Genomic DNA, 26,422 nt, shown 5'->3' on the forward strand with positions numbered 1-26,422 from the left:
GTGAGCTCGGTTTCTATGCTGTTCCAGTGGTATGGTTTGTGCGCTGTTGGCTTGATGTGGGAGTCCTGAGCATTGGCCTGTGAGGGCTGCTCGTCTTTCTTTGATGTAAATATGAGATATAAATAGCTCCTCTGAAAAATAGTGTTAAGTGAGATTAGTTGTTTCTGATTTTTTTTTGCATTGTACTGTGCTTAACAAGGGTGCAAGATTCCACGTAATGAAATGTTGACATGGTATCATTGCAGGGAGGTTGATCATGAATGGCTCTGAAACTCAAAGATGCAGAAAAGAACAGATCCCAGAATCAGGATTAATTTTTGGCTGTATTAATTTTCCTAAATATTTTGTATTACTACATATTCTCAAAAGCAAACAACCTTCATAGCATGTAAACATCATTTTTAAAAGAGACTCTGGTGTGTATTTTAAAAAGCCTTATTTGAACAATATTTTGGACCATTGCATTAGCCAGATTGCTCACAGCAACATGCTGAGGAGCAGATTTACACTTTTTGAGATAATCCTTAGTGAATAAAGCTGTCTGGCATCCAAACCACAGAACTCATCATTTTTATTTACAAAGGATGTGCAATGTAACTTGGATAGCTGGGAAGAAAAAAGCATAACGAAGATAAGAATGCTGGACTGTAAGTCATGTCTTCTGAAGAGGCATCTGAATAACCCCAAGTATCTAGATTAGCCTAGAAATTAATATTTACCTTTATGAAGAGATTCATTCATGGCAATAGCTACAGTACTGTTACCTAAATAAAAACAAGAAGCTAAAATAGTGTAATACAAATTTGAAAACTGAAAGGAAATTATACGTAGGGTTCTGCAAGAGCTGCCTACCACTAGGCAGACTAAGGGGCCATTTTAGTAAATTGCAGAGAGTTTATGTACTTACCATGCATTAGGTACAAAACCTAATGCACGGTAAGCAAAAAACCTGTGCGGTAAATGCAGGAGATGCCGAGTATCTGCTGTACATCTGCTTGACAGGGCAGATACTTACACATAGACACCATATTACATCCAGTGCCACATAATGGGGGAGAACCTATCTGGTAGAGCATGCAACATGGTGTTGGCCCAATAATGCTCCACATTAGTGATCCCCCTTCCTAGTCAACACACACCCTTGCCATCTCTTTTTGATTTCACCCCACAATCACCACAGTCCGAGCCTCCCCGATCTGATCATTCACAAGCAGAGTTCAATGATAATCTCTCCCCCCAAACTCTAAGTAGACCTGAGGTGAGAGATAGCAGAAAGTGAACAGAGGAGGCCAGCAGGAATAGAGCTCCTTTGAGCAGGGACTGTCCTTCTTTGTTAGATTGTACAGTGCTGTGTAACCCTGGTAGCGCTTTAGAAATATTAAATAGTAGTAGTAGTAGAATAGAGCAGTGGGGATAACCAACAGAGGAAAGTAGTTGAGGGTTGGAGTAGGTGTTAGTACAGAGGATGAAAATAGGGTGATTGGGAGAGGGTGAAAGACAAAGGCAAAACAGGTTGAGAAAAGAGTGAGACTGTGGAAATTAGATGGCTAAACAGAGTTTGAGAGTGGGGACATGGGATAGGAAGGAGAGAAGAGGAGGACATGGAAAGCGTATAGGTAGGTGAAAGGACAAAAAATGTAGATTCAACAATATAGGTGAGAATGAGGGTTAATTTTGAATGGATAGAGGCAGGAAAGAAAGAAATGGAAGAAAAGCTGAAAGAAAACAAAGCAGAGACAGATGAGGGGAGAAACAGAAAAAGGAGAATAGAAGAGAAGAAATGGCAAATGGACAGCAGACCTTGGAATAGGAGTTAGGAGAAGATAGACAAATGAAAGCAGAAAAGAATGCTTAAGCAACAAAGGTAGAAAAAGCATTCCAATGTATAAATTGTATTAAGTTTCAAAAAGAAAGGAAATATATTAATAATGTCATTATTACGAGAATAATTCATATCATACCTAAATATATAGCACACGTCATAAGAGTTGGATTTCATTTACTGGAATCTAAAACCAAAAGGGAAAAATTAACCAGCTAATAGTAAGGGTGATATAAGTGGACAGGAGAGGCTCTGGCCTGCTTAAATCACCAGGGACTGCCCAACTGCCAATATTCAGCAGCACTTAACTGGACAATGCCGCTGAATATTGGCTCTCACCACCCCTAAAAAAATGGGCATGTCAGGGGTGGTGTTGGGAAGAAGCAAGCAGTTATACAGGTGCTGGCAATATTTAGTACTAGGACCCACATAGCTAACCAGGTTAAGATAACAGTTCAAAAGTTGTCCTAAATAGGCCAGGTTAGCTATACGGGTCCTGGCACTGAATATCAGCTGGGACCCGTATAACATTTTCAAACTTTTTTAACATCCTCGATACCCCTCCTGACCCTGATGGAGCCCCCTCTCCTTGCCTTCCCCCCGGTCTAGATAGACCCCCCCTCTGTGGGCCTACCTGATAGCCATTGTGGTCCAATGGGGGCAATGGGGACAGACCAATGCCCACACGTTCCTGCCCCTTGTGGCTGCCTTTATAAAATGGGTGCCATGACTCTTGCGGCAGCCCACGGTAGGGTTGTGTGGCATAGTTGTGATTTTAATATTTCTTAAAGCCTTTTGAAGACTGGGATAGTGGGTACGCTGAATGATGAAAGGGTACTGTGAAGAAGTAGTGTGACTGACGAATTTGAACTCTGGGAGGAGACTTGAGGAAGGATAAATGGGGAAGTACAAGAGGAGAGATCAATAGTTTAAGTGAGAGTTGTAATTTGTCTATTTTTTTTTCAGAAAAATAAGATGCAAGTTCTGTAGCAGAAGGTGAATCCATAATGGAAATGTGAGAAAAATTGTAATTAAATAAAGAATCTTAGTGTTTTCTTGACTAGGGGCTTTTGTAATTTGACTGGATTCTAGTAGATAAGAGGGTGGATTTGTACGTACTAGACAAATGCTTGTAGACTGTCAGGTTGTCAGTTCTATAGTATTTGTACCATTTGCATTCTAAATGCCATAGCTGTCTGTTAAGAAGTCATAGTTGCAGAGTATACCAAGGTTCTTTTTTTGTGTATGAATGAGTAAAACGTTTTAGGGGGTAGCTTTATCCAAGGTAGATTGCAGCAAGTTATTCCAAGTTATGAGTCCTCTTATCTAAGGGGAGAGCTATAAATTCATCAAAATTTCAATCAAATATGTTATCTAGACTTTCCATAGAAATTGAGTGGAGGGCCCTAGATTTATATATATGTTTTGAATGAAGTGTTATTGAAACTGCAAGTGTGAAGTAAAATTTTAAAAGAAAATGATCTGACCAGGGTATGCCATCTGGGTACAGTTGGCTAAAGCTCCAGTGATCATGGATCTACAGATGACAAGATCTAGTAGTGTATGATTCAGGGCCGGTCCTAGGGTCTCTGGTGCCCCCCTGCAGACTATGAGTTGGCGCCCGCACGCCCCCCCTCTGGCACTCGCGCGCCCCCGCCCCCCAGCATCTCCTTTCTCTCTTCTCCCACCCTGCCCCTGTCCAGCGATTCTCCTTCGCCCCATCCCCCACCGCCCTTGGTGCTTTAAATTTTTAATTTACCTCCGTTCCAGCAGCCGCATCATTTGAAAGCCTTGCCCCATCTCTAGCCTTCCCTCCCTTCGTGAGTTCGTTCTGCAGTCCCGCCCTCGAGGAAATGACATCAGAAGGCGGGACTGTGGAATGAACTCACGAAGGGAGGGAAGGCTAGAGAGGGGGCAGGGCTTTCAAATGATGCGGCTGCTGGAACTAAGGTAAATTAAAGATTTAAAGCACCAAGGGCAGCGCGGTATGGCAGCACAGCGCTGCAGCAGCGCCCTTGAAGGCAGGCACCCCCCTGCGGCGCTTACCCCGCTTACCGGGTTTGACCGGCACTGGTATGATCCACTATCAGGCTCATTTTCAAAAGAGAAGGATGCCCATCTTTCGACACGAATCGGAAGATGGGTGTCCTTCTCACAGGATCGCCCAAATTGGTATAATCGAAAGCCGATTTTGGGCGTCCCCAACTGCTTTCCGTCGCAGGGATGACCAAAGTTCCCGGGGGCGTGTCGGAGGCGTATCGAAGGTGGGACTTGGGCATGCCTAACATATGGGCATCCTCGACCCATAATGGAAAAAAAAAGGGCATCCCTGATGAGCACTTGGATGACTTTACCTGGCCCTGTTTTTCTTATGACCAAGCCACAAAAGGTGCCCAAACTGACCAGATGACCACCGGATAGAATCGGGGATGACCTCCCCTTACTCCCCCAGTGGTCACTAACCCCCTCCCACCCTCAAAAAACATCTTTAAAATATTTTGTGCCAGCCTCTATGCCAGCCTCAAATGTCATACTCAAGTCTGTCACAGCAGTATGCAGATCCCTGGAGCAGTTTTAGTGGATGCAGTGCACTTCAGGCAAGCAGACCCAGGCCCATGCCCCCCACCTGATACACTTGTGGTGGTAAATGTGAGCCCTCCAAAACCCACCACAAACCCACTGTACCCACATCTAGGTGCCCTCCTTCACCCGTAAGGGCTATGGTAGTGCTGTACAGTTGTGGGTAGTGGGTTTTTTTGGGGGGGAGGTTGGGGGGCTCAGCACACAAGGTAAGGGAGCTATGTACCTAGGAGCAATTTCTGAAGTCCACTGCAGTGCCCCCTAGGGTGCCCGATTGGTGTCCTGGCATGTCAGGGGGACCAGTGTACTATGAATGCTGGCTCCTCCCACGACCAAATGGGAAAATTCTTTCCACTCAAAGCGTTCAATAAACATTACAAAATGCCGTGGCTGGCCCGGAAGTGTATGGGTCTGTTTTAAATCATGGCGGAACCCCAACTATTACTTTAAATCATCTATGTAAAATCTCCTGCTGTAATAGAAACTGTCACACCTATATAACTACGAAAAAGCCCACCACTCTACTTCTCTATTTGGGTCATATGGTTCTACAGTATTCCATTGGAACCAACCAGTAAAGATAGACTCAGTTCAAGATATGAATTTCAATACTGAATTTTTATACAAGACTGCACTTTAGGGCATATATAAATAATGAAAAAAATGTGCAATGTTTAGAATCGAGTGGACACTATAAGAGCTGAGCGGTCTGAGCAAATCCCTGTTGAAACTAATGAGCACAACAAAAATAATTTAATAAGCACTGAAGTTTGAAAGACAATTCATTTGAGCATTCAGATAGATGGCTTTGTATGTTATCTTGATATCCCATGAGCACACATTTGTTCCCCTTGTATGGTAACATTTTAAAAGTAGTACCATGTAACTTCCTTGAGTGTCCCCTAGTCTTTGTACTTTTCAAAAGAGTAAAAAAATCGATTAATGTTTACCCTTTCTACAACACTCAGTATTTTGTAGACCTCTATCATATCCCCCTCAGCCATCTGTTTTCCAAGCTGAAGAGTCCTAACTTCTTAAGTCTTTCCTCATATGATAGGAGTTCCATCTCCTTAATCATTCTTTTTTGCTCTTCTTTGAACCTTTTCTAATTCTGCTGTATCTTTTTAAAGATACGGCGACCAGAAATGCACACAGTACTCAAGGTGTGGTTGCACCATGGAGCAATACAGAGGCATTACAATATTCTTTGTGCTATCTTCTATCCCTTTTCTAAAAATTCCTAGCATCCTGTTTGCTTTTTTGGCTGCCGCCACACACCTGGCAGAGAATCTTTTTCCTAGGTGTTGACTCCTAAGGTGGATCTTAGTGTCAAGTAACTATGATTCTGATTATTTTTCCCAATGTGCATCACTTTGAATTTGTCCAAATTAAATTTCATCTGCCATTTGGATGCCCAGTCTTCCATCTTCCCAAGGTCTTCCTGCAATTTTTCACAATCCACATATGTTCTAACAACTCTGAATAGTTTTGTGTCATCTGCAAATTCAATTACCTCACTTGTCCTTCCCATTTCCAGATCATTAATAAATATTAATAAATTGACCCCCTCCCCCTCAAAAATGCTTATACACCCTGCTGGCACTTTACAGGTAAATATACACTTATATGCATAAGTACAATTATTTATACATTTACACATGTAAGCGACATGTAAATGTGGGTGCCTAGATTATGGATTTACCCTTTGATTGCATCCTTGCAATATTTGAGGGAACTATTTAATGCCCTGTGAACTGGGACTGGGGATTTTTCTTGCTTGGAGATGTGTGAATGAACAACAGGAAGCTGGCTCTCTTTAAGGCTTGCTAGTCTTTATTCAGATAGAGGAGCTGCACAAAGTTGACTTGGCTTAACCACAGATGAGATCGGAATAGATGCAAAACTGAGGATCTGAAGGAAAAAAACAGCAAGATATTTGGGTATCATCCAGAAGGTGAGTTGGCGCTACATAGTACATCTCATCTTGACCCCTGGTACTGATCCATTCCAATTCTAGAACACAGAGCAGGAGTGTTGAAGATGTGTTTTAAAAGGTTTCTAAGTATTTTGTATTTTGGGGAGAAGTCATTTTCCCTATTTTGTATCTATTTATTTAAGGTATCCCGCACATCTGCAATCCTGAGTGGGGAACAATCCACATTAATAATAATGGGTACACATATCACAAAACATGCAACATAACCATGTTATCTTCTAAAACATCAAAATCTAACAGTAACCTAGTCAATCCAAAACTTGTCATTAGGAAGAAATATCAAATGCTTGCTGAAACAAAACAGTTTTTAAATTTGTCTATATTTCTTAAGGCTCTAAGAGGGTCTTTTATAAAGCCACGGTAGCATTTGCAGCCTGCGGTAGAAATCAGCTGGCGTAGCTGTCAATTATATTCCTTTGGGTGCCTTGGCGTTTACTGACAGATTTCTACCGCAAACTAAAAATGCTACCGTGGCTTAGTAAAAGACCTCCTAAGCTTGGTAGGTAAGGAGTTCCACAGTCTTGGTCCTGTGGCATAAAAAATTGAATTCCTATATTTATTTAAAAAAAAAAAAACAATCTTAAGAGATGGGACATCAAGCGTATTATTAGATGCTGACCTCATGGACCGAGAAGGCTGATTTGGATGCAAACCTGCTGAAATTACTGGAGAGATTTTATTAGTTATCACTTTGAATACCAACTGTTTTGATATTTTTTCTTATCTAAAATCCAGAGAAACTGACATGGAATGAACAATCTAAATTTCAGGGAGGTATTGTGATTGTGGAAAGTGTTTTTTTTTTCCTGTGCAAGGGTCTTGCAGGAGATCCTGAGGAATATTGGGTGCCCAGACTAATGCCTTGAAGAAAAGAAACAGAGAGAAAATCCACTTAGGAGGACAAAGGGAGAGGAGAAGGGAAACTATTGCCATGAATTCAAGATTAAAAATTGGGGCTTTGTTATTTGTTCTTGCCACTTTTCTATTTTGATTTATTGCACTATATATGCTTCATTTTCTAGGTATGTGCCTAATAAAAATGCTTTTGTATAGAATTATGTGGATCTAGCATTATTGCAGGGCATTTGGAGGTTATTTGAGAGTTTTGTGAATGAACCAGTGAAGGCCTTGGAACATTTTGCCTTCCCTATTCACCAGAATTACTTTAATTTTTGTTTTACTAATTTTGTGTACTTTCTGGAGCAAACCCTCGCTCCACCAAGAGATGAGCTATATAGAATGAAAAACAGAATAAAATAATCATATCCCTGTCAGAAGCCAAATAAAGGAGCTCAATAGGTTGTCTCCTTCAAAGAGGACCCCTGCAGGACAGTCAAATTGGCTCTGTCAGATCTCAAAAAATATCATTATTATCCTCTGCTCCACTAGTTTTCCTTACCATTCCAGGACCACGATAATAAACTTGTGATAACAGCAGCAAGGAATTAGGAGGATCTATAATCTGAAGCATATATAACTAAAACAGTTTTTTTTAAAGAGATGTCAATCTACTAATAGGAAAATCAAGTGCTTGCAAATTATACTAAAGAACATTATTTCTATATTCTCTGAAACATTTTTATCTTTCACCAAAGCAAAATTACTTCCCAATACCTCAACCCACTTTCCGCGCTGATGAATTTCAGCTGTATTGCTTCTGATTGTCATTTCTTGTGAAGTTAATGTAACTGCTATCTCCCCAGAGAAACTACATGGTTATGACAAACAACCAGTAAAGATAGACTCAGTTCAAGATATGAACTTCCAGAGCTTCAGGTTGAAGAACTCTGGAAGAAATTGATGAAAATTCCCCACCTCATCCCAGCTGTTTGGGAAAACAAACTGGTTTGATAAGACACTCAAGGTGCCTCTAAAAGGGCACAAATCCAAAGTGAAACTGACTCCAACACAGACTTGTTCTGGCCAGAGTTCTTACCAAACTGACCTCAAAGGAATTCTCAGGAGATAATGCAGTCTTATCACTATTTTTATTAGGTTAAAAATATCCTCTTCAGAGTCCCTTTCTCCCACAGTGAAGCTTGAGTATTTCCAGGTCAAAGCTCTAGCGAGCAGAATCTCTGAATCCCCTCTAAGAGGAAAGAGCAGTGAATAAGCTATAGGACCAAACACTTACCCTGTCAAAAAAAAAAAAAAAAGCCCCACTTGAGATCTGAGGTACCCATGGGACCACATGGACCTGAGATCCTATTACAAATGTCTCCTTATCTTTGGCATTATGGGGGCAATTCTAAAAATAGGTGTTAACATTTACATGCCTTTTAGGTGCTTAAGGGACCCTTTTACTAAGCCATGTAGACACATATGTGCGTCCTACATGAGTCAATTTTGAACTACCGCCTGGCTACTGCGTGGCTGGGTTGGTAATTTCATTTTTTACGTGCATCCACTAACCGGGCGGTAATCAGCATTGTACGCACGTACACCATTACCGCCCAGTTAACACATGAGACTTTACCACTAGGTCAATGGGTAGCAGTAAGGTCTCAGGCCCAAAATGGATGCGCACCAATTTTTATTTTGCCGCCCATCCATTTTCGGCCAAAAAAAAAGGCCATTTTTGCAAGCACACTGAAAAATGGACCTGCCCGCATCCAATACAGGTGTCTACACCAGCGCAGATCATTGTTCAGTGCACCTTAGTAAAAGGACCCCTGAATGTTTGGACTAATTATGTTTACATGTGTATTTGTGCACAAACATGCATAAATGCCAAAATTCTGCCTCAGTACTATTCTGCAAATACCCGCTTAACTTATATGGAATGTATTTGCAAGAAAGTATTTGAAGGGGTGGAGTGTAGGGGTATTTATAGACTGATGTGTAGAAAATAATAATTCACATCTCTAGGGAATAGACATAACAAATATGTGGCTGACAACAAAACTGACCCTTGGGTTTCTATAATAGTAGTGGTTTAGTGATTTATTTTCCAGAGATAAAGACAAACAACAAGCAGCAATATAGATTTAGAAATGAGTCCTATGCTTCCTAATACTAATACTTATGGCCAATGAAAACAAGCACTGAGGTTCTTGGTTTAACACACACTTCACCCAACGCGTAATTAAACTCTGGAATTCGTTGCCGGAGAACGTGGTGAAGACGGTTAGCTTGGCAGAGTTTAAAAAGGGTTTGGACAGTTTCCTAAAGGACAAGTCCATAGACCGCTACTAAATGGACTTGGAAAAGTCCACCATTTCGGGAATAACATGTATAGAATGTTTGTACATTTGGAAAGCTGCCAGGTGCCCTTGACCTGGATTGGCCGCTGTCGGGGACAGGATGCTGGGCTTGATGGGCCTTTGGTCTTTTCCCAGTATGGCATTACTTATTTACTTCACTTTCTGGCAATAACCAGCTATCTAAACCTGGATGTAAGGGTGAGGACAGAACTTAAAACCATATGATCTGTAGGTGGCAGTGCAGTGTTCTCCTTCGATGGTGGTTGGTAAACGGGATAGCAGATCCTGTAGTACAAAGTGATAGCTCTGAACTGGGTCCATGCACAATAATATATACTGTCTGTTATCAGTCAAGTCATTCAAATCAGGGTAGAACAGTGGATGGTGACTGGCTGATGGGTGAAATTTTTAATGGTTTTAACTAATTATTTGATAGACTGCTCTCATGTAGCCTTACAGAGTGGGTTACAACTTAAAAATAGATGACAATAAAATATGGGTTATAAAAAATTAAAGAAGAAACCAGAAATATGATTAAAAATAGGATAGGAGAGATTAAAAAAGCACTAGGTATTGGTTGTTGCAGTGCCCCCCTTATCTGGCCCCTTTGCATGACACCGTGCACTGGGTCCTTTTACCAAACGATGGTAAAAGGGGCCCTACGGTGGCATTGGTGAGTGGGATTGCCCCCTTTTACTCCCACCAATAAATGGTGTTTTATTTTCTGGAAGGAAATGGCTATGCACCAAGCCAAGGCATTGACATGTAGCCATTTCCTGGGGGAGCCCTGTGGGAACTGGGCAGCACCAATTATCGCTGAGCATGTCCCCTGCACTAGAATGTACAAAAGTATTTTCTAGCGTCCTAATTGCCACATGCCGGAAGCCGGAACTACCGCCGGGCTCCTGAGTGAGCTGAGCACTAGGGACGATTTGGTGCACAGTGACAAAGTACTACGGCTACTGCCACTTCATAAAAGGTCCCCTAAGTGAGAAAAGTGGGTTGAGTCAAATGTGTCATGAAATAAATTTTGAGGGCACCTCAAAACCTTTCTACTGAGGGCTCTAGGCATAGGGAAGGGCATTCCAGAGAGATGAACTTAACACACTGAAAATTCTTGAATGAACATGTTCAAAGCAGATGTTTCAATAACAAGGGATCGCCAGATGATTTTGACGAGGAATGTAGAGCTTTAGAAAGAGAATATAGTTTGAAAAAACAGAGAAGGGTATACCTGAGGTGTGGATTTTATTAACTAAAAGAAAAAGTTTGTATGTAATATGGTGTGTAACTGGAAACCAATATTTTTTATTTTTGAAATTCTGTTTATTAGACAATCTTGAAAACACAGCATACAAATCAAGAGAAAATGAAAACAGCACAATATAAATGTTGATAATTCTCCCCACCCCCACACAATGTACTCTCATCCATAGAAGGGTCAAACTAATATCCAAGACCACATTTTGTAACCACAGAAATGAGTAACAACAACCATACCCACATACTACCAACAATCACACAATCCCCCACAGACAGACATCCTCCACCTCCTCCCTATAAGTCATCCATACAATCCAATGAGCAGCCCAGATCAGGTGTGGAAACAAACCCTATCATGCTGACTTAGACGTCATATCGAAAATGCCCCTCTATGTGACAGTGTTAAACTGAATCTGGGCAAGAAGAAAAGGCTTGTCCCCTCTGCCCCCATCAACTTTAGATGTGCAACCAGATCCTCAGGAAGAGGTACCCAGAGATTTAAAAAAGGAAGTTGCTTTTCCACTCTGCTTAGTTTTGATCTGTTTTATGGATCAGTTATTTCATTATTTTGTAACATGCCCTTTCTTTTTTCTATCTTGGTCTGATGCAATATTTTGTGCACTTTATATTATTGAAATGCATAACTAAAAATATTTTAAAAAACATTAAAAATAGAGTTGTTGGGAATCAATCATTGTTTCCAGCAATTGGAGGTCAATGAAAAATGCAACTGTAATCTTTTTGAAATGTTTGTAAGAAAACATCTAGAAACTTTACTTGAACCTAGCCATCTTACTGAACCATTGTATTCAGAGGCGCAGAGAAGAATCTGTGCTCTATATCTTAAGAGCTTCTATGTACAAGGAAAAGAGAACTGGTTTACCATTTTTTGCTAATTCTGCATTAATTTACAAGAAATTTAGAAGCAAGATGGCACATTATTATTCTCCTCCAGGAGGTCAGACAGTTTTATTTTATTAGAATCAGGGGTCCCTGCTACAATAAGATCGATAAGCACTGCCTTAGATTTCAGCAAAGCCTTTGGTACTGTTCCTCATAGGAGGTTCATCAATAAGCTGAGTATGGGTCCCATTCTAATAAATTGATTCAAAAACTAGTTGACTGACTGGTGACAGAGGTAGGATGGAATTCATTAGGATGAAAGAAAGTTGAATAGTAGTGTGCCTCGGGAATCTGTCCTGGGGGGCAATTCTGTTCAATAGCTTTGTGAGCCATATTGTTGAAGAGTTGGAAGGAAGAGTATAGCCACAGAATTTCAAGCTGAGAGGGAGTGGAAAACATGAGAATTGATCACAAAAATTAGAAGCTTGGGCTGATCCTTAAGCCCAATCTTTAACATAAATAAATGTAGAGTGATGCAGTTAGACTGCAGAAATCCAAAGAATCTGTATGCGATCAGAGATATGAGACCAGGATGTACACAGAACAGGAAAGGAATCTTGGGGTGAAAGTACAATATGGCAAGGCAATGGCCAAGGCTAGAAGGATGTTTGGCTGCATAGAAAGGGGCATGACCAGCAGAAAGAGGTGATAATGTTCCTGTACAAGTCATTGATGAAACCTCACTTGGAGTACTTGATAAGTTTTGGAGGATCTATCTTGCCAAGTACATCAGGAGGGACATTTTGATACTTGAGAGATATTGAACAAATAAACCTTTACCAAAACCAGTGTAGCTATAAAACTAGAAGACAAAAAATGAAGCTGTAAGGAGGGAAACTTAAAAGCAACATCAGCCTGGAGTGCTCTTTCATGGGACATTGAAGGGAACAAAACCGGCAGTGGCGTAGCTAGGTGGGGCGCAGGAGGAGCGGTCACTCCCCCAAACAGCTGTTTTGAAAAAATGGTGCCTATGCGCCTCGTGGCAATAAATATTTTTTTCTGTTCCCTCTCTCCCGAGTCTTAATCTTTTCCAGTCTCTTCTGCCCGTCTCTCCCGTCCATGTGGTCACTTTTTACTTCCCTGAAGCCTTCTCCCTCCTGTGCAGCACCGGCGATTCACAGTCAGCCTTCTGCCAACGTCGGGGCCTCTCAGGCGTGTCCCACCTCTGTGGAAAACAGGAAGCTGCAATAGTGTAGGCGGGATGTGCCTGAGGAGAGGCCCCGACACTGGCAGAAGGCTGACTGTGAATCGCTGGTGCTGCGCAGGAGGGAGAAGGCTTCAGGGAAGTAAAAAGTGACCACACTGACGGGAGAGATGGGCAGAAGGTGAAAGATACAATGCTGGGGTGGAGGGGGCTGTAGAAGGGAGAAAGCTGCCCAGGGAGGTTTAATTGACCGGAGTGGAAGTGAGCCTATCTAGTCCATTTTAACAAGGGAGCCAATTTGGGTAATCTGTCTCCACCTCCCCCTACCCCCCCCGCGCAGCTGTTGTTGCCGTTAAGTTCAAAGGAAGCAAACTTATGATCTGCTGCATACACATTGTCGTTCTTTGTTGTTGGTCCATCTGTAACAATGCTAAAACTGTTTCAGTTGGATAGGCAGTGCCTTAAAAGCTGGAGTAAAGAAATAACAGTTGAGTATCACTAAAACAGAGTCAAAAATTATTGTTGCTGGTAGAATATGGTAATACTAGGGCCCAGCTAAGGAACAAGTTATTTTGAGTTAGTCTTCACTGGACCAAACTTGCTTTCCTTGTGCCATCACTATCCAGCAGGATAGGCAGTGTCTTGAAAGGTGGAGGATAAAGGATTAAAAAAATATATTTATATCACACGTTATCCCAAGCAAAGTCAGATTCAGTGTGGCTTACATTTGAAAATACAGTGAGACAGAATAATAGAATTTACTTATATCATGGGAATAAATAGATGGCTATGTCTGAAACATTTAACAAAGTTGAGATTAGCATATATATCCAACTGGGCATTTAAAAGTTTGTCCTTTATTGATACCACATGTTCAAAAATCATAGCAAGTATAGATAGTTATTCAAAGATTATCACATGGGAGGGGAAGGAGATAGGGACACAAAGAGGGCACTACTGGAAAGGGGAGGAGGAGATAGGGACACAGAGGGGCACCACTGGAATAGGGATGTGGGGACAATGGTGAAAAATGGGTGAGATGGGGACAAAGAGGTAATGCTGGAAAAGGGGGAAGATGGGGACACAGGACAATGTTAGAAAAATGGAGTGGTGGGGACACCAGGCCAGCAGATGCTAGAAAGTGGGAGATGAGGAGACCAGGTAGGCTTGTGCTGAAAAAGTGGGGATATGGGGACACAGAAAGGGCAGATGCTGAACTTGGGGGTAGGATAGGGACAAGGGACACAGAAGGGAGATGTTGGACAGGACAAATAGTGGTCCAGAGGAAAAAAGGATGGTGCACTTGGAGACAGAAGAAATGTCAGATGGGCAAGAGACCCTGTAAAGGCAGAAGAAACAGAGAAAAACAGAAAAGAGACAGTGGGACCAAAGCAAATGAGAAAATAAATTGTTCAAACAAAAGTAGAGGGGTCTGAGTGCATTTTCTTAAGTCATTTTGGATGTATTGCAGCACAGATTTTGATGGGTAGAATCAGGGACTGCAAATCCCACATGAATTTGGGATGTGAGTTCACACTAGGACTGGTTGAAAAATCTCCCTTCTGGAACTGGATCACTTGGTAGCTCTATACACAGCTATTTGATAGTGGGGACATAAAACAAAAGATCAGTGCCAACCAGATGTAGAGAACGAAAGGAAGAAGACAAGAGGTGAGAGAAGAAATGGAAGGCCAACCTGGAAACATTTGTAAGGCTGACTCATGAAACATGGAAAAAAAAGACTGGGACCAGCCAAATTCCCAGGCAACAAAAGTAGAAAAATTATTTTTATTTAATACTTTGTAAGCACTGAGATGTACCTGCTTTGTAAAATGTACATTTTTTCCTATTTTTATTTTGCAAAGTACAGGAGAAAATGCATTTCTGTCTCTTTTTTTTTCACCAGTATTGCACTGATTAGAGTCTGGCTTCCTTGGGCATGGGGTCTCTATTTCAATTTTTTTTTTTTTTTTTTTTTTTTTTTGGGGGGGGGGGGGGTGGCTCCCTATTCTGCATTAGATTGTTAGCATGGAATGTTGTCACAATTTGGATTTTCTGCCAGGTGCTTGTGACCTGGGTTGGCCACATTGGAAACAGGATACTGGGCTAGATGGATAGATGGACCATTGGTCTGACCCAGTATGGCTACTCTTATGTTATATAGATGAGGGTCTGTCCATGTTCTGCAGGTGTGACTGAGGTGAAGGATTCTACCAGCATGTAGTATCTGTGTAGGAATGTGTAACACTGCAGCTTGTTCCAGTTTTCCAATAGTAGGTATATTGGTGCTCCAGAGCCCAGTGTATATATATATATATATATATATATATATATATATATATATATATATATATATATAGAGAGAGAGAGAGAGAGAGAGAGAGAGAGAGAGAGAGAGCACTGTCTTCTGATAGGTGGGTTAGGGCTGTTATGGTGTGGTAAGTTTTGTGTTCTAGGGCAGTCCTGGAGTTCCCCCTTGCCAGTCAGGTTTTCAGGATATCCACAATAAATATGCATAACATTGATTTGCATATAGTGCCTCCATTACATGCAAATCTTTATCATGTAGATTCATTGTGGATAGCCTGAAAACCTGAATGGCAAGGGGGTACTCCAGGACCAACAAGGGAAACACTTCTCTAGGTCCCACTGTAATATTTATAGCATTGTCTTTTCATAGGTGGGTTAGGGCTGTTTTGGTGTGGTAAGTTTTCAGTATAGGTTGTGGGTGTCTTTTTGCAGGGGTTTGTGTTATTTCACAAAGTGTTCAGCCCTACTTGAAAGTAGGCTCTGGGGCAAGGGCCCTTGTTACCCAATATAAAAATGCTCAAGACTAGTGTTCTACACATCCTGTAGAGTCGCCACACCAACAAAAGCCCATCTGATTTAAACAAGGTTTCTAGCAGTGGAAGGACTGGGTGTGCTATTCCTGAGGTGATGGTCACAATTTTAATATTTGTATTTGAAGTTAAGAAGACAGGTTGCCTGCTCTGGCCAGTCCAGGAACCTCTTCTGCGTCCTGCCTACTGATGTAACTTACTGTTTCCTTGTAGGCAGGATGCAACAGAAACAGCCTGTATTAATCATTGCCCACCACAGGCCCTGAGCAACAACACAGACACTGCTGTCTAGCTGACACCAGCCTGTTTTATAAAAGTCTGCTCCCCCTGAGATCAAAACCTGGCTACGCCTCTGAAAACCGGTGATAGAATTCAAAAAGTTGTGGGAAAAACATAGGATGCCTATATGGGAAGAGGATGGAAAGCAAAACTTAATTAACTTTCACACTTTAAAAAAAGGCATAGAAGGGGGTAATCTTCACCGAGTGGCAGTTACAACCCCCCCCCCCCAAACAATTTGGTGGATAATCTGAACAAATTGGCAGGTACAAATCTAGTCACCTTTCTGGGCAAATTGAATGGGATTTTCTGGTGTTTATCTGCAATCATTTACTATGTTATTCTCATTACTATGCAAATCTTCACATTTTTCATCAGCATTATCATGCTTACCAAATTTATATTAATCTTTATTTTTTTTCCTGTTTTTCAAGTAATAATAAGCATACATAACTTTTAAAAGTTTTCAGTAGTAGTAACCATAAAAATGTTGATCCATGGCTATATGCAGTGTTGTATAGAATATTTCACAAGATTACAGTGTATCTCAACCAAGGCAGAATCCGTATATGAATGTAGGGAATGTATAGTGGTTTTCTGAGGTTCAATGTCAGGGGTATAATCGAAAGAGAAGGGCGCCCATCTTTCGACACAAATCGGGAGAAGGTCGCCAAATCGTCATAATCGAAAGCTGATTTGGGCGTCCTCAACTGCTTTCCGTCGCGGGGACAGCCAAAGTTCATGGGGGCGTGTCGGCAGCGTAGTGAAGGCAGGATGGGGACGTGGTTAAGAGATGGGCGTCCTCGGCCGATAATTGAAAAAAGAAGTGTGTCCCTGATGAGCATTTGGCCGACTTTACTTGGTCCATTTTTTTTCACGACCAAGCCTCAAAAAGGTGCACGAACTGACCAGATGACCACCGGAGGGAATTAGGGATGACCTTCCCTTACTCCCCCAATGGTCACCAACCCCCTCCCACCCAAAAAAATTAATTAAAATACATTTTTTGCCAGCCTCTATGCCAGCCTCAAATGTCATACTCAGCTCCATCACAGCAGTATGCAGGTTCCTGGAGCAGTTTTTAGTGGATGCAATGCACTTCAGGCAGGCGGACCCAGGCCCCCCCCCCCCCACCTGTTACATTTGTGGTGGTAAATGTGAGCCCTCCAAAACCCACCTGAAACCCCTTCATCCCTAAGGGCTATGGTAGTGGTGTACAGTTGTGGGGAGTGGGTTTTGGGGGGCTCAGCACCGAAGGTAAGAGAGCTATGAACCTTGGAGCAATTTCTGAAGTCCACTGTAGTGCCCCATAGGGTGCCCGGTTGGTGTCCTGGCATGTGAGGGGGACCAGTGCACTATGAATGCTGGCTCCTCCCATGACCAAATGCCTTGGATTTGGTTGTTTTTGAGATGGGCGTCCTCGGTTTCCATTATCGGCAAAAATCGAGGTCGCCCATCTCTAAGGTTGTCCATCTCAACATTTAGGTTGACCATCTCTGAGGTCAACCTAAATGTTGAGATTTGGGCGTCCACGACCGTATTATCAAAATGAAAGATGGACGCCCATCTTGTTTCGATAATATGGGATGCCCCGCCCATTCGCGGGGACGTCCTCAGAGATGGGCGTCCTTAGAGATGGTTGACCCGTTCGATTATGCCCCTCAAAGTTATTTTTAGGATAATTGAACCTGACTCTTCAGATTTGCTGCTGCAAACAGAAGACAATGTGACCCCCTATATTTCTAAAACAAAAGCAATTGTTTTATTCTTTTGGATTAAACAAATGAATGGAGGTGGATAGGATTTTGCACTTTCTAACACTGAAAACTATTGAAACTAACCTTCTGTTCATTATACAATGATCCCCTTATTTCTGGTGAACTTTATAGATCCTGGCAAGCAAATTCAATGGCTTCATGGGAATGATGGCAAGGTTTGGGTTTGGGTGATGGGAGAAGCCCCAGGTGACAAGACATATGAACAGATAGTGGAGGAATTGATGGCAAAAAATGCAAGAGAACAAGCACAGAAAGAGGCAGAGGAACTCTGGTGAGTACATGGAAAATTATTTGGCCCGCTTGCTATCGTTTTACATGGTCTTTTCTGGTTTGAAAATGGCCATGTTTGCTACTGGATTTTTGGACGTTTTCTGCAAAACGTCCAAAATCAGATTTAGATGCCATATTGAAAATGTCCCTCCACATGTGCATTTCTATTGTCATTGGAGATCTCATAGTAACACTAATCTATATTAATAATTCTCACCTCCAATTCTGAAGCTCACAGTGTGGCAGGGAAATACTGAAGCCCTGTACTGTTGTTGCCTGTCAGCACCACTCACTCTCACTGTCACTCATACACCCGCCCTCAGCCACGCCCCCAGCCACGCCCCTTCTGGACATAATTCTCTACTTGAACGTTCCATTGAGGCCACAAGCTCCTGCCACTTCTGTGAAGGGTTCGTAACTTCATGGTGGTGAAGCCTCTGTCTGTCTGTCACGCCCTCGCGTACAATGTCGTTACGTTGGGGGCGGAGCCATTGCGCCAAAAGCGTGATGTCATGACCAGAGCCAGAGAAACAACAGGAAGGCAGGCGGTGCCATTTCACGTTACATCGGGGGCGGACCCATTTCGCGAAAACCGTGACGTCGCGACCACAGCCAGAGGAACAACAGGAAGGCAGGCAGAGCCATTTCGCTGAACGCGTGACGTCGCGGACGCAACCCCCTGCCTCACAATGACCTTCCAGTGCGCCGGTGATACACAAATGGCGCCCACCACGACCTTCCAAAACGTGACCAAACGAAACCTGCTCATCCTGTTTCCCCAGGTATGTTAGGTGCGTTGCCGGGACACGAGGGGGGAGCAGCGGTATTCACGACCTGCATCGGGGTAGAAAGGGGGTGCAGTCGGTGCGGACACTCAAAACCTTTCCCTCAAATCCCCTTGCTAGCGCCCGTTTCATTTCGCCAAGAAATGGGCCTCTTTTACTAGTGTATATATAAATACTTCATATTGTACATAGGCATTAGCTAACATCTGCATTCATGCCCCCTTTAATTCACAGACCATATACCACACACTCAGAGCCAATGTTTATATACTTTCCTTGGAGTTTGTTTAATTATGGTGTATTTTTTTTAAATTTCCTAAAGGAAGCTAAAAGAAGCAGAAATTGAACAGAAATTCCGGGATGCAATGGCAAAAGAAAAAGCCAGAATAGTGGCTGAAAAATGGAAAGTAGAAATAGAAGACCGAAAGGCAGCAAAACTGATGGAAGAAAAATTCCAGGAGGAATTAAAGGTATAAAGAAGTTTCTAATAACTACATTTATTTTGTAGTTATATATTTGATATGTTCCTCATTTGAGGCTTTGTCTGTTCATAGGCACGTCTTTTATTGTTTCCCTCAGTAATCAACACTATTAGGGGGTTTAAGTAGTATTTACGGCTAAATAAAATCTAAATTTATCTTTTATAATTGTAGTACTTTAGACACATATACCTGGTTATCAATGCTGTAGATGGCCTAGCTCTTTTGCTACACAAAAGTTAGAGGCGCAGAAACCTTTGTTCTAATTTGTGCTTTTCTCTGAATAAGAGATGGAAAAGAAAATAAGATGATACCTTTTTTATTGGACATAACTTAATACATTTCTTGAATCAAGAAATGTATTAAGTTATGTCCAATAAAAAAGGTATCTTATTTTCTTTTCCATGTTTTATTTTGTTTGATTTCTATTGATAACCTTAAGAGTGGACTAACATGGCTACCACACTCCTCTGAATAAGAGGAATGAGCTATTGCAGAGGGGTATACAGTCCCAAAATATTTATTTTGTCTAGCTTCCTGTGTTATTTAAAAGAATGTTTTTTTTAATGCTATTCATGAAGAGTTTGCACTTACTTCTGAAGTGTACATGCTCTATTTCTTCATTCATTTCACTGGTTACCTATTTTGTTTTGTGTACAGTTTAACATTTTTTGCATAGAATTCAAGGCTTAACATTTGAGTACTTCATCCTACTTATCCTCCTTAGTTATTTCATATACTCCACACCAATAACTATGTTCTCATGATGCCCATCGTCTTGTTCTTCCTTCTCCCAAATTGGCTTACTATGAATCAACCCAAAATTCAGCTTTTTTCTTTCTTGTCCAAAAGCTGTGAAATGCCCTTCCGCCTTATATTCATTCTGAATTATCATTCCCTAGAAAAAACATCTTATTTTTTTGGAATTGGCTTTTGGTACAACCAATTCTTAATGTGTGTGTGGGGGGGGGGGGGGGGATGTCAGGCTACCTAAAAGACTAGAGAAAAGCTGCTTCACTCCTTTGCATTTTGAGAATGAATGTGTTCAGTCCTATTTATTTTATGGTGTTCTTGTTATTATAATTTGTTTGAATTATATAAAGCGCTTTGACCTGGTTCACAGAAATAGTGGTATTGCAAGAATTAAAAATACATAGAAAAAGAAATATATACTTATAATACAAGGAAAAACAAATGTGGGGGTTTAACTGTAATTTTGGACTAAAATCATGAAACATGGGTTTCCCATGTCATTTCAAATGAATACATAACCCTACTAATGCATAGTTGAGATATATAGCAACAAACCTTTTTTCCATAAGTATATAAATATTGCTATACTGGGTCAGACAAGCCCAGTCCTGTTCCTAACAATGGCCAATCCAGGTCACAAGTACCTGGCAGGATCCCCCAAAATATCAAGATTCAATGCAGTTTTAACCTTAGGGGTATGTTTACTAAGGTGCGTTAGCATTGTTAACGCACCTGTAAATTTAAGGTGCGTTAAACGCTAATGCGCCTATACATTTCTATGGGTGTGTTAGCGTTTAATGTGTGTAAACCATTTACACATGTTAAAAACGCTAAAACACCCATAGTGCCACTTAGTAAACATACCAGCTCATTTTCAAAAGTGATCGCTGGCCATCTTCCGACACAAATAGGGAGATGACCGGCGATCTCCTGAACCCGGCGAAATCGGTATTATCGAAAGCCGATTTTGGCCAGGTTCAACTGCTTTCCGTCGCAGAGCCGGCGAAACATCAAGGGGGTGTGTTGGTAGGGTAGTGAAGGCAGGACGGGGGCGGGATGGGGGTGTGCTCACGAGATGGCCGGCTTCGCCCGATAATGGAAAAAAAAAAGCCAGGCTTGATGAGTATTTCGCCAGCTTTACTTGGTCCCTTTTTTGTCACAGCCAAGCTTCAAAAAGGAGCCCCAACTGACCAAATGACCACCGGAGGGAATCGAGGATCACCTCCCCTTACTCCCCCAGTGGTCACCAACCCCCTCCCATCCAAAAAAACCTTTTTTGCCAGCCTCTTATGCCAGCCTCAAATATCATATCCAGCTCCCTGATAGCAGTATGCAAGTCCCTGGAGTAGTTTTTAGTGGGTGCAGTGCACTTCAGGCAGGTGTACCCAGCCCATCCCCCCCTACCTGTTACACTTGTGGTGGTAAATGTTAAGCCCTCCAACCCCCCCAAAACCCACTGTACCCACATCTAGGCGCCCACTTCACCCCTTAGGGCTATAGTAATGATGTAGAGTTGTGGGGAGTAGGTTTTGGGGGGGGATTTGGGGGGCTAAACAACCAAGGGAAGGGAGCTATACACCTGGGAGCTATTTTTATTTTTATTTTTAATTTTTAGAAGTGCCCCCTAGGGTGCCTGGTTGTTGTCCTGGCATGTGAGGGGGGCCAGTGCACTACAAATGCTGGCTCTTCCCATGACCAAATGCCTTGGATTTCGCCGGGTTTGAGATCGCCAGCATTTTTTTCAATTATGGCCGAAAACCGATATGGCCATCTTAAACCCGGTGAACTCTGAAATTTGGCCAGGCTCAACCGTATTAGCGAAGAAAAAGATGGCCGGCCATCTTTTTCGAAAATATGGTTGGCTCCGCCCACTTGCGGTGCCGGCGCCGGAGATGGCCGTCCATAGAGAAGGCTGGCACCGTTCGATTATGCCCCTCAAAGTGATAAGAAGTTTAACTATAGTAGTTTAAGGACTTTCCTCCAGGAACATGTCCAAATCTTTTTTTAAACCTAACTATGCATGGATCTATATAGAACAAGGAGATCAGGATTGAGATGTTTAGGTTGGGATGTACTTCATTCTGGTTGTATTTCACAAAAAGATCTACCAACATAGATTCTTTTCTTAAATACCTGAAGAAGTGCACATGTATCGGCTGGCACATGCAGTGGATAGAGCTATTTTACAAATACACAAATTGAAAAAATAAACAGCAAGAACCCAGCCACTTCCACATGGAGGTACTGGTACTTACATGTGGAAGTGGCAATTTCACAACTTCCATGTTTAGCTGCCCCATTTTATAAACTTATTTATTTACAAAAATTTAATATACCACCATTTGGAGTCCTTCATGGCAATGAAAAGAAAAATCAAAATTATTGTTAATGGAACAATAAAAATGAAAGCAAAAACCCACATGGCCAAAGGCAAGGGAGAGAGAGAGTATTAACACAACAATAATATAATCTAAAGGCAAAATACTACAGGACACAAAAGGAAAAAAAAAGGTAAAACCAAATAATTATCTCATTGGTGGTGGTAAGCCCAAAGCAGGCTTACCGCTTGTTCTTCTGGGACTACTGCTGGCCCAACACGGCCGCTGGAGGTAGTTCTGCTTTGAGTGTGTGCCATTTCTAGGGGAAAAAGAAATCAAATCACTCTTTTATTGCAATGATTCCATAAACCTCCCTTGACTGGGCTTCCTCCTACCTAGGGCCTCTTTTGATAAGTCCCAATCTAACCAAAGGTTACATCTCTTATACCTATGTCTCTAGCCAAAAGAAGATTATGATCAATAAGGTCAAATGCAGAACTCGGATCTGCTATCAAGGTGACAGATAATGTTATTGACCATGATACCAGAGCTGTCTCTGTCCCATTACCTTCAGAAAAACCAGATTGGTAAAGGTGAAAAGAGTTATTTGAGGTCCACAAGCTAAGCACTTGTGTAAAGGACTGCTTTCTCACTCAATTTAGCTAAGATTGGCAAGTTGGCTATTGGATAAAAATGGGAACAAATAGATCACAATGTTTACACATATTTTAGAATAAAATTTTAAAAATCAGATAAAAACTTTAGAAAAAAAATCATAAATCCTACTTAAACAACATTTCAATATTCATAATCCTTCATAACTGTTTCCAGATCCCTAAACAGGTATGTCTTTAAAACCTTACAGAAATAAGCATAATATTAGATTATTTTCATTTCTTGGGGTAATACCTTGCATATAAATGTACATGTGTAATGCTACCAATTAGCGAGGCCACAATTTTAACTTGGTTTCATTTGGAGGTAGAAATATACAATAAGGGATAAGGGGAAATTACTCCTTTAATCTCACATGTAAAGTCCTGGCTGAAATAATAAAGCTATGTGTGCCTTTAAGCTGGTGTAAAGCCTAATGAAGAATACACACATAGATTTTATATCCCACCCTACACCTGAGACAGTCTTTACTATTTTTTGTACCTTACTCCTTGTTGTTGGCATTCCCACAGAAAGTTACACCTATTTTATTATAGTTTAAGATCCCCTGGGATCTCTTGTAAAGAATTTGAGTCCCTTTCACTCTGTAACACTTGTGTTGCTTAAGAGGCCAATGACCTCTATACATACAACTTTCATATCATTTGATCAAGCTGTTGGTGCTGTCCTTTCTGCCTTTTCTCCTGAAGATGTTATAATTCAGTCTCCAGCTAGGGCTTGTATCCCGAGGGGAGCTGGGATTGCTGGTAGAGGTGTAGCTGGGGGGGGGGGGGGGGGGGGGGGGGGGTGAAAAAGGAGCAGACCCCCACCCAAATGTATTTTGAATGAAATGGTGCCTATACAGATTGGCCCTTCAGCCATGCACCAGCGTCTATTTTACAAAAGGTCTTCTCCCCCTGACGTCAAAGTCTGGTTACATTTCTGATTGTTGGCCTTCCTCAATCTCATGGCTGCATATGACTTGCTCACCATGACATTCTCTTGTCTTGCCTGACCCAGATCTTTGTGCAAGGGAAGGACCTGGAGTGGATGGTCTCATTTTTAAAGGCTAGATAATTTTTCATTGTAGAGGGTGATAACTGATCTATAGCTAGGATTTGTTTCTGGGATTACTGTAAGGATGCCCCCTCTTGCCAATCTTGTTAAATATCTATATACAGTAAAATTGTTAAGGAGTTGGGATGTGTGCGTGTGTATACATACATACATGCACATCTATCTATCTATCTATCTATCTATCTATCTATCTATCTATCTATCTATCTATCTATATAGATAGATAGATAGATAGACAGACAGATAGACAACACTGAGATATTTGTGTCTGGATCAAAAGACCTCGCTATTATCTAAAGTTGCATAAATGTGCAATAATTTTTTAATTTAAGGAGGTTGGAAATAAACATTGAAGAAGCTGAAACACTTTAGGTGAGTCAGAACCCTTTCTAAGTGATTGTTCATGGATTAATATTGCAACAGGTAGGATCAGTTGTCTAGTAGAAGTCAAATGTTTGGATATGATGTTGGATTCTGCGTTGTCATTACTTGTTCAAGTAATAGCAGTAGTGAAAAAAGAATAAACCTAATTATATATGGTATATCAAGTCAGGTTGTTTCTGTGCCTGCAGGACCTTTTACAGCAATATAAGCAGTTGATTAAAGTCATCTGGATTATTAACACAAAATATTTGGGATTATCAAAAAGTGTGTTGCAATGGCTGTAGAAGTTTCAAAATCTGGCAGCTAATGCAGTAGTCTGGAAGGCGGCTTAGGACAAAGTGACCCATTATTTTTTTTACTTTATATTGGCTTCCTGTAGAGTTGTGAGTAAATTTTAAAGATTTTTATATCTAATTTTAAGATTATATCATGGGATTGGATTGAAGCATTTGAGCCATAAACTGGAAACATTTAGGTCTACCCAGGATCTGAGGTCCCAGCAAGGATATAATTTGGTGATTCCAAGTCTGAAGACATTTAGGATACATAGATCCAAGGTTTTCTCTTTTGAGGGAAATGCTCCCAGCTTTGGAATGTATTACCACAAGAATGAAAGAAATCTAATATCATTCTTATTTCCATATGGTTTTAAAGACATACCTGTTTAAGAATCTGGAAATAGTTATGAATGATTATTGAAATGTTATTTAGGTAGGATTTATGATTTCTCTAATCTGATTTTTACATTTTTTTTGTTACATTTGTACCCCACGCTTTGCCACTCATGGCAGGCTCAATGTGGCTTACATGGGGCAATGGAGGGTTAAGTGACTTGCCCAGAGTCACAAGGAGCTGCCTGTGCCTGAAGTGGGAATCAAACTCAGTTCCTCAGGACCAAAGTCCACCACCCTAACCACTAGGCCACTCCAAATATTATTTTAATATATGATTTATTTTTGTAGCCACATTTTTCACGGCAGTGGTGTAAAAAAGTCAATGCTAAATTAAATTAAATTTGCAAAAACAAGCTGTCATTATTCCACTGCTAAAAAGTGGATCCCCAGACCACACCGTACTGTGTAATTTTTGGCCTGTTTCTAATTTAGAGGCGTAAATATCAATGTGGGCTACTGTTAAAACATATTATTTTACCACTAACTATGGCTGGCATAAGTGCTTGTTCCTAAATATTAACCATCTGATAATCAGAGAGATTTAACCGGGAGGAGATTCTCCTGTTTAATAAAATTGCTTCTTCCTGCCTAGCCACTGACATTCAGCAGCACTTAACTCGACAGTGCAGCTGAAAATCAGCTCTAACTCCTCTGCACTGGGGCAGTTCATAGGCAGAAGTTAGGCGGAGTCAGTGCTTAACTGGTTAGCAGCAATATTCAGACTGCTAAATGGTTAAGTAAGCAGATACGACAGCAAAAGGCTATCCTAACTTTATCTGTGCAGCTAACTGGGCACTGGTCTGAATATTAGCCATTGCCTGATGAACTCCCCCAGTTAGTGACATGCGGGATTCCTGCTGCCCCCTTCCTTCCTCCCTCTATCTTGATCCTTCTTCCTTCCCTCTCTCACCCCTTCTCACTCTCATAGGCGTCCTTAGCCTATGTTTCCAACTCTGGTGGTCTAGCAGGGAACTACGGGCAGGAGCGATGCCAGTTTTTTGAGGGTCCTGGATGACATTCAGCCGGAGCCCACTTAAGTGTGTTATGCATTTTTCTGCTGAATAGCAACTGGAACCCACTTAAGCTCCAGTGGCCTCCATATGCTGAATTAGCCTCAGATATTCAATATTGGTGCCCAAACTTGGCCTGACATTGAATATCAAGGGCTAATTCTGCCCGCAAACTCTTGCAGGCTAAGTGCCCCATTTACTAAGCCACGC

The 26,422-nt window shown here is 41.5% G+C and overlaps 1 protein-coding gene across 1 annotated transcript in view; it reads left to right on the forward strand.

Annotated features, from left to right (window-relative positions):
* The window catches only part of SH2D4B (SH2 domain containing 4B), a 190,852-nt gene that overhangs the window by 83,369 nt on the left and 81,061 nt on the right, over positions 1 to 26,422 (forward strand). Inside the window, 5 exon segments of the mRNA XM_030204876.1 lie at positions 1,589 to 1,610; positions 12,137 to 12,155; positions 16,244 to 16,271; positions 17,920 to 18,079; positions 19,186 to 19,333. Coding sequence (XP_030060736.1) covers positions 1,589 to 1,610; positions 12,137 to 12,155; positions 16,244 to 16,271; positions 17,920 to 18,079; positions 19,186 to 19,333 — 377 coding nt within the window.

This window comes from Microcaecilia unicolor, chromosome 5 (genome assembly GCF_901765095.1).
Source record: "Microcaecilia unicolor chromosome 5, aMicUni1.1, whole genome shotgun sequence".
Lineage (NCBI taxonomy): Eukaryota > Metazoa > Chordata > Amphibia > Gymnophiona > Siphonopidae > Microcaecilia > Microcaecilia unicolor.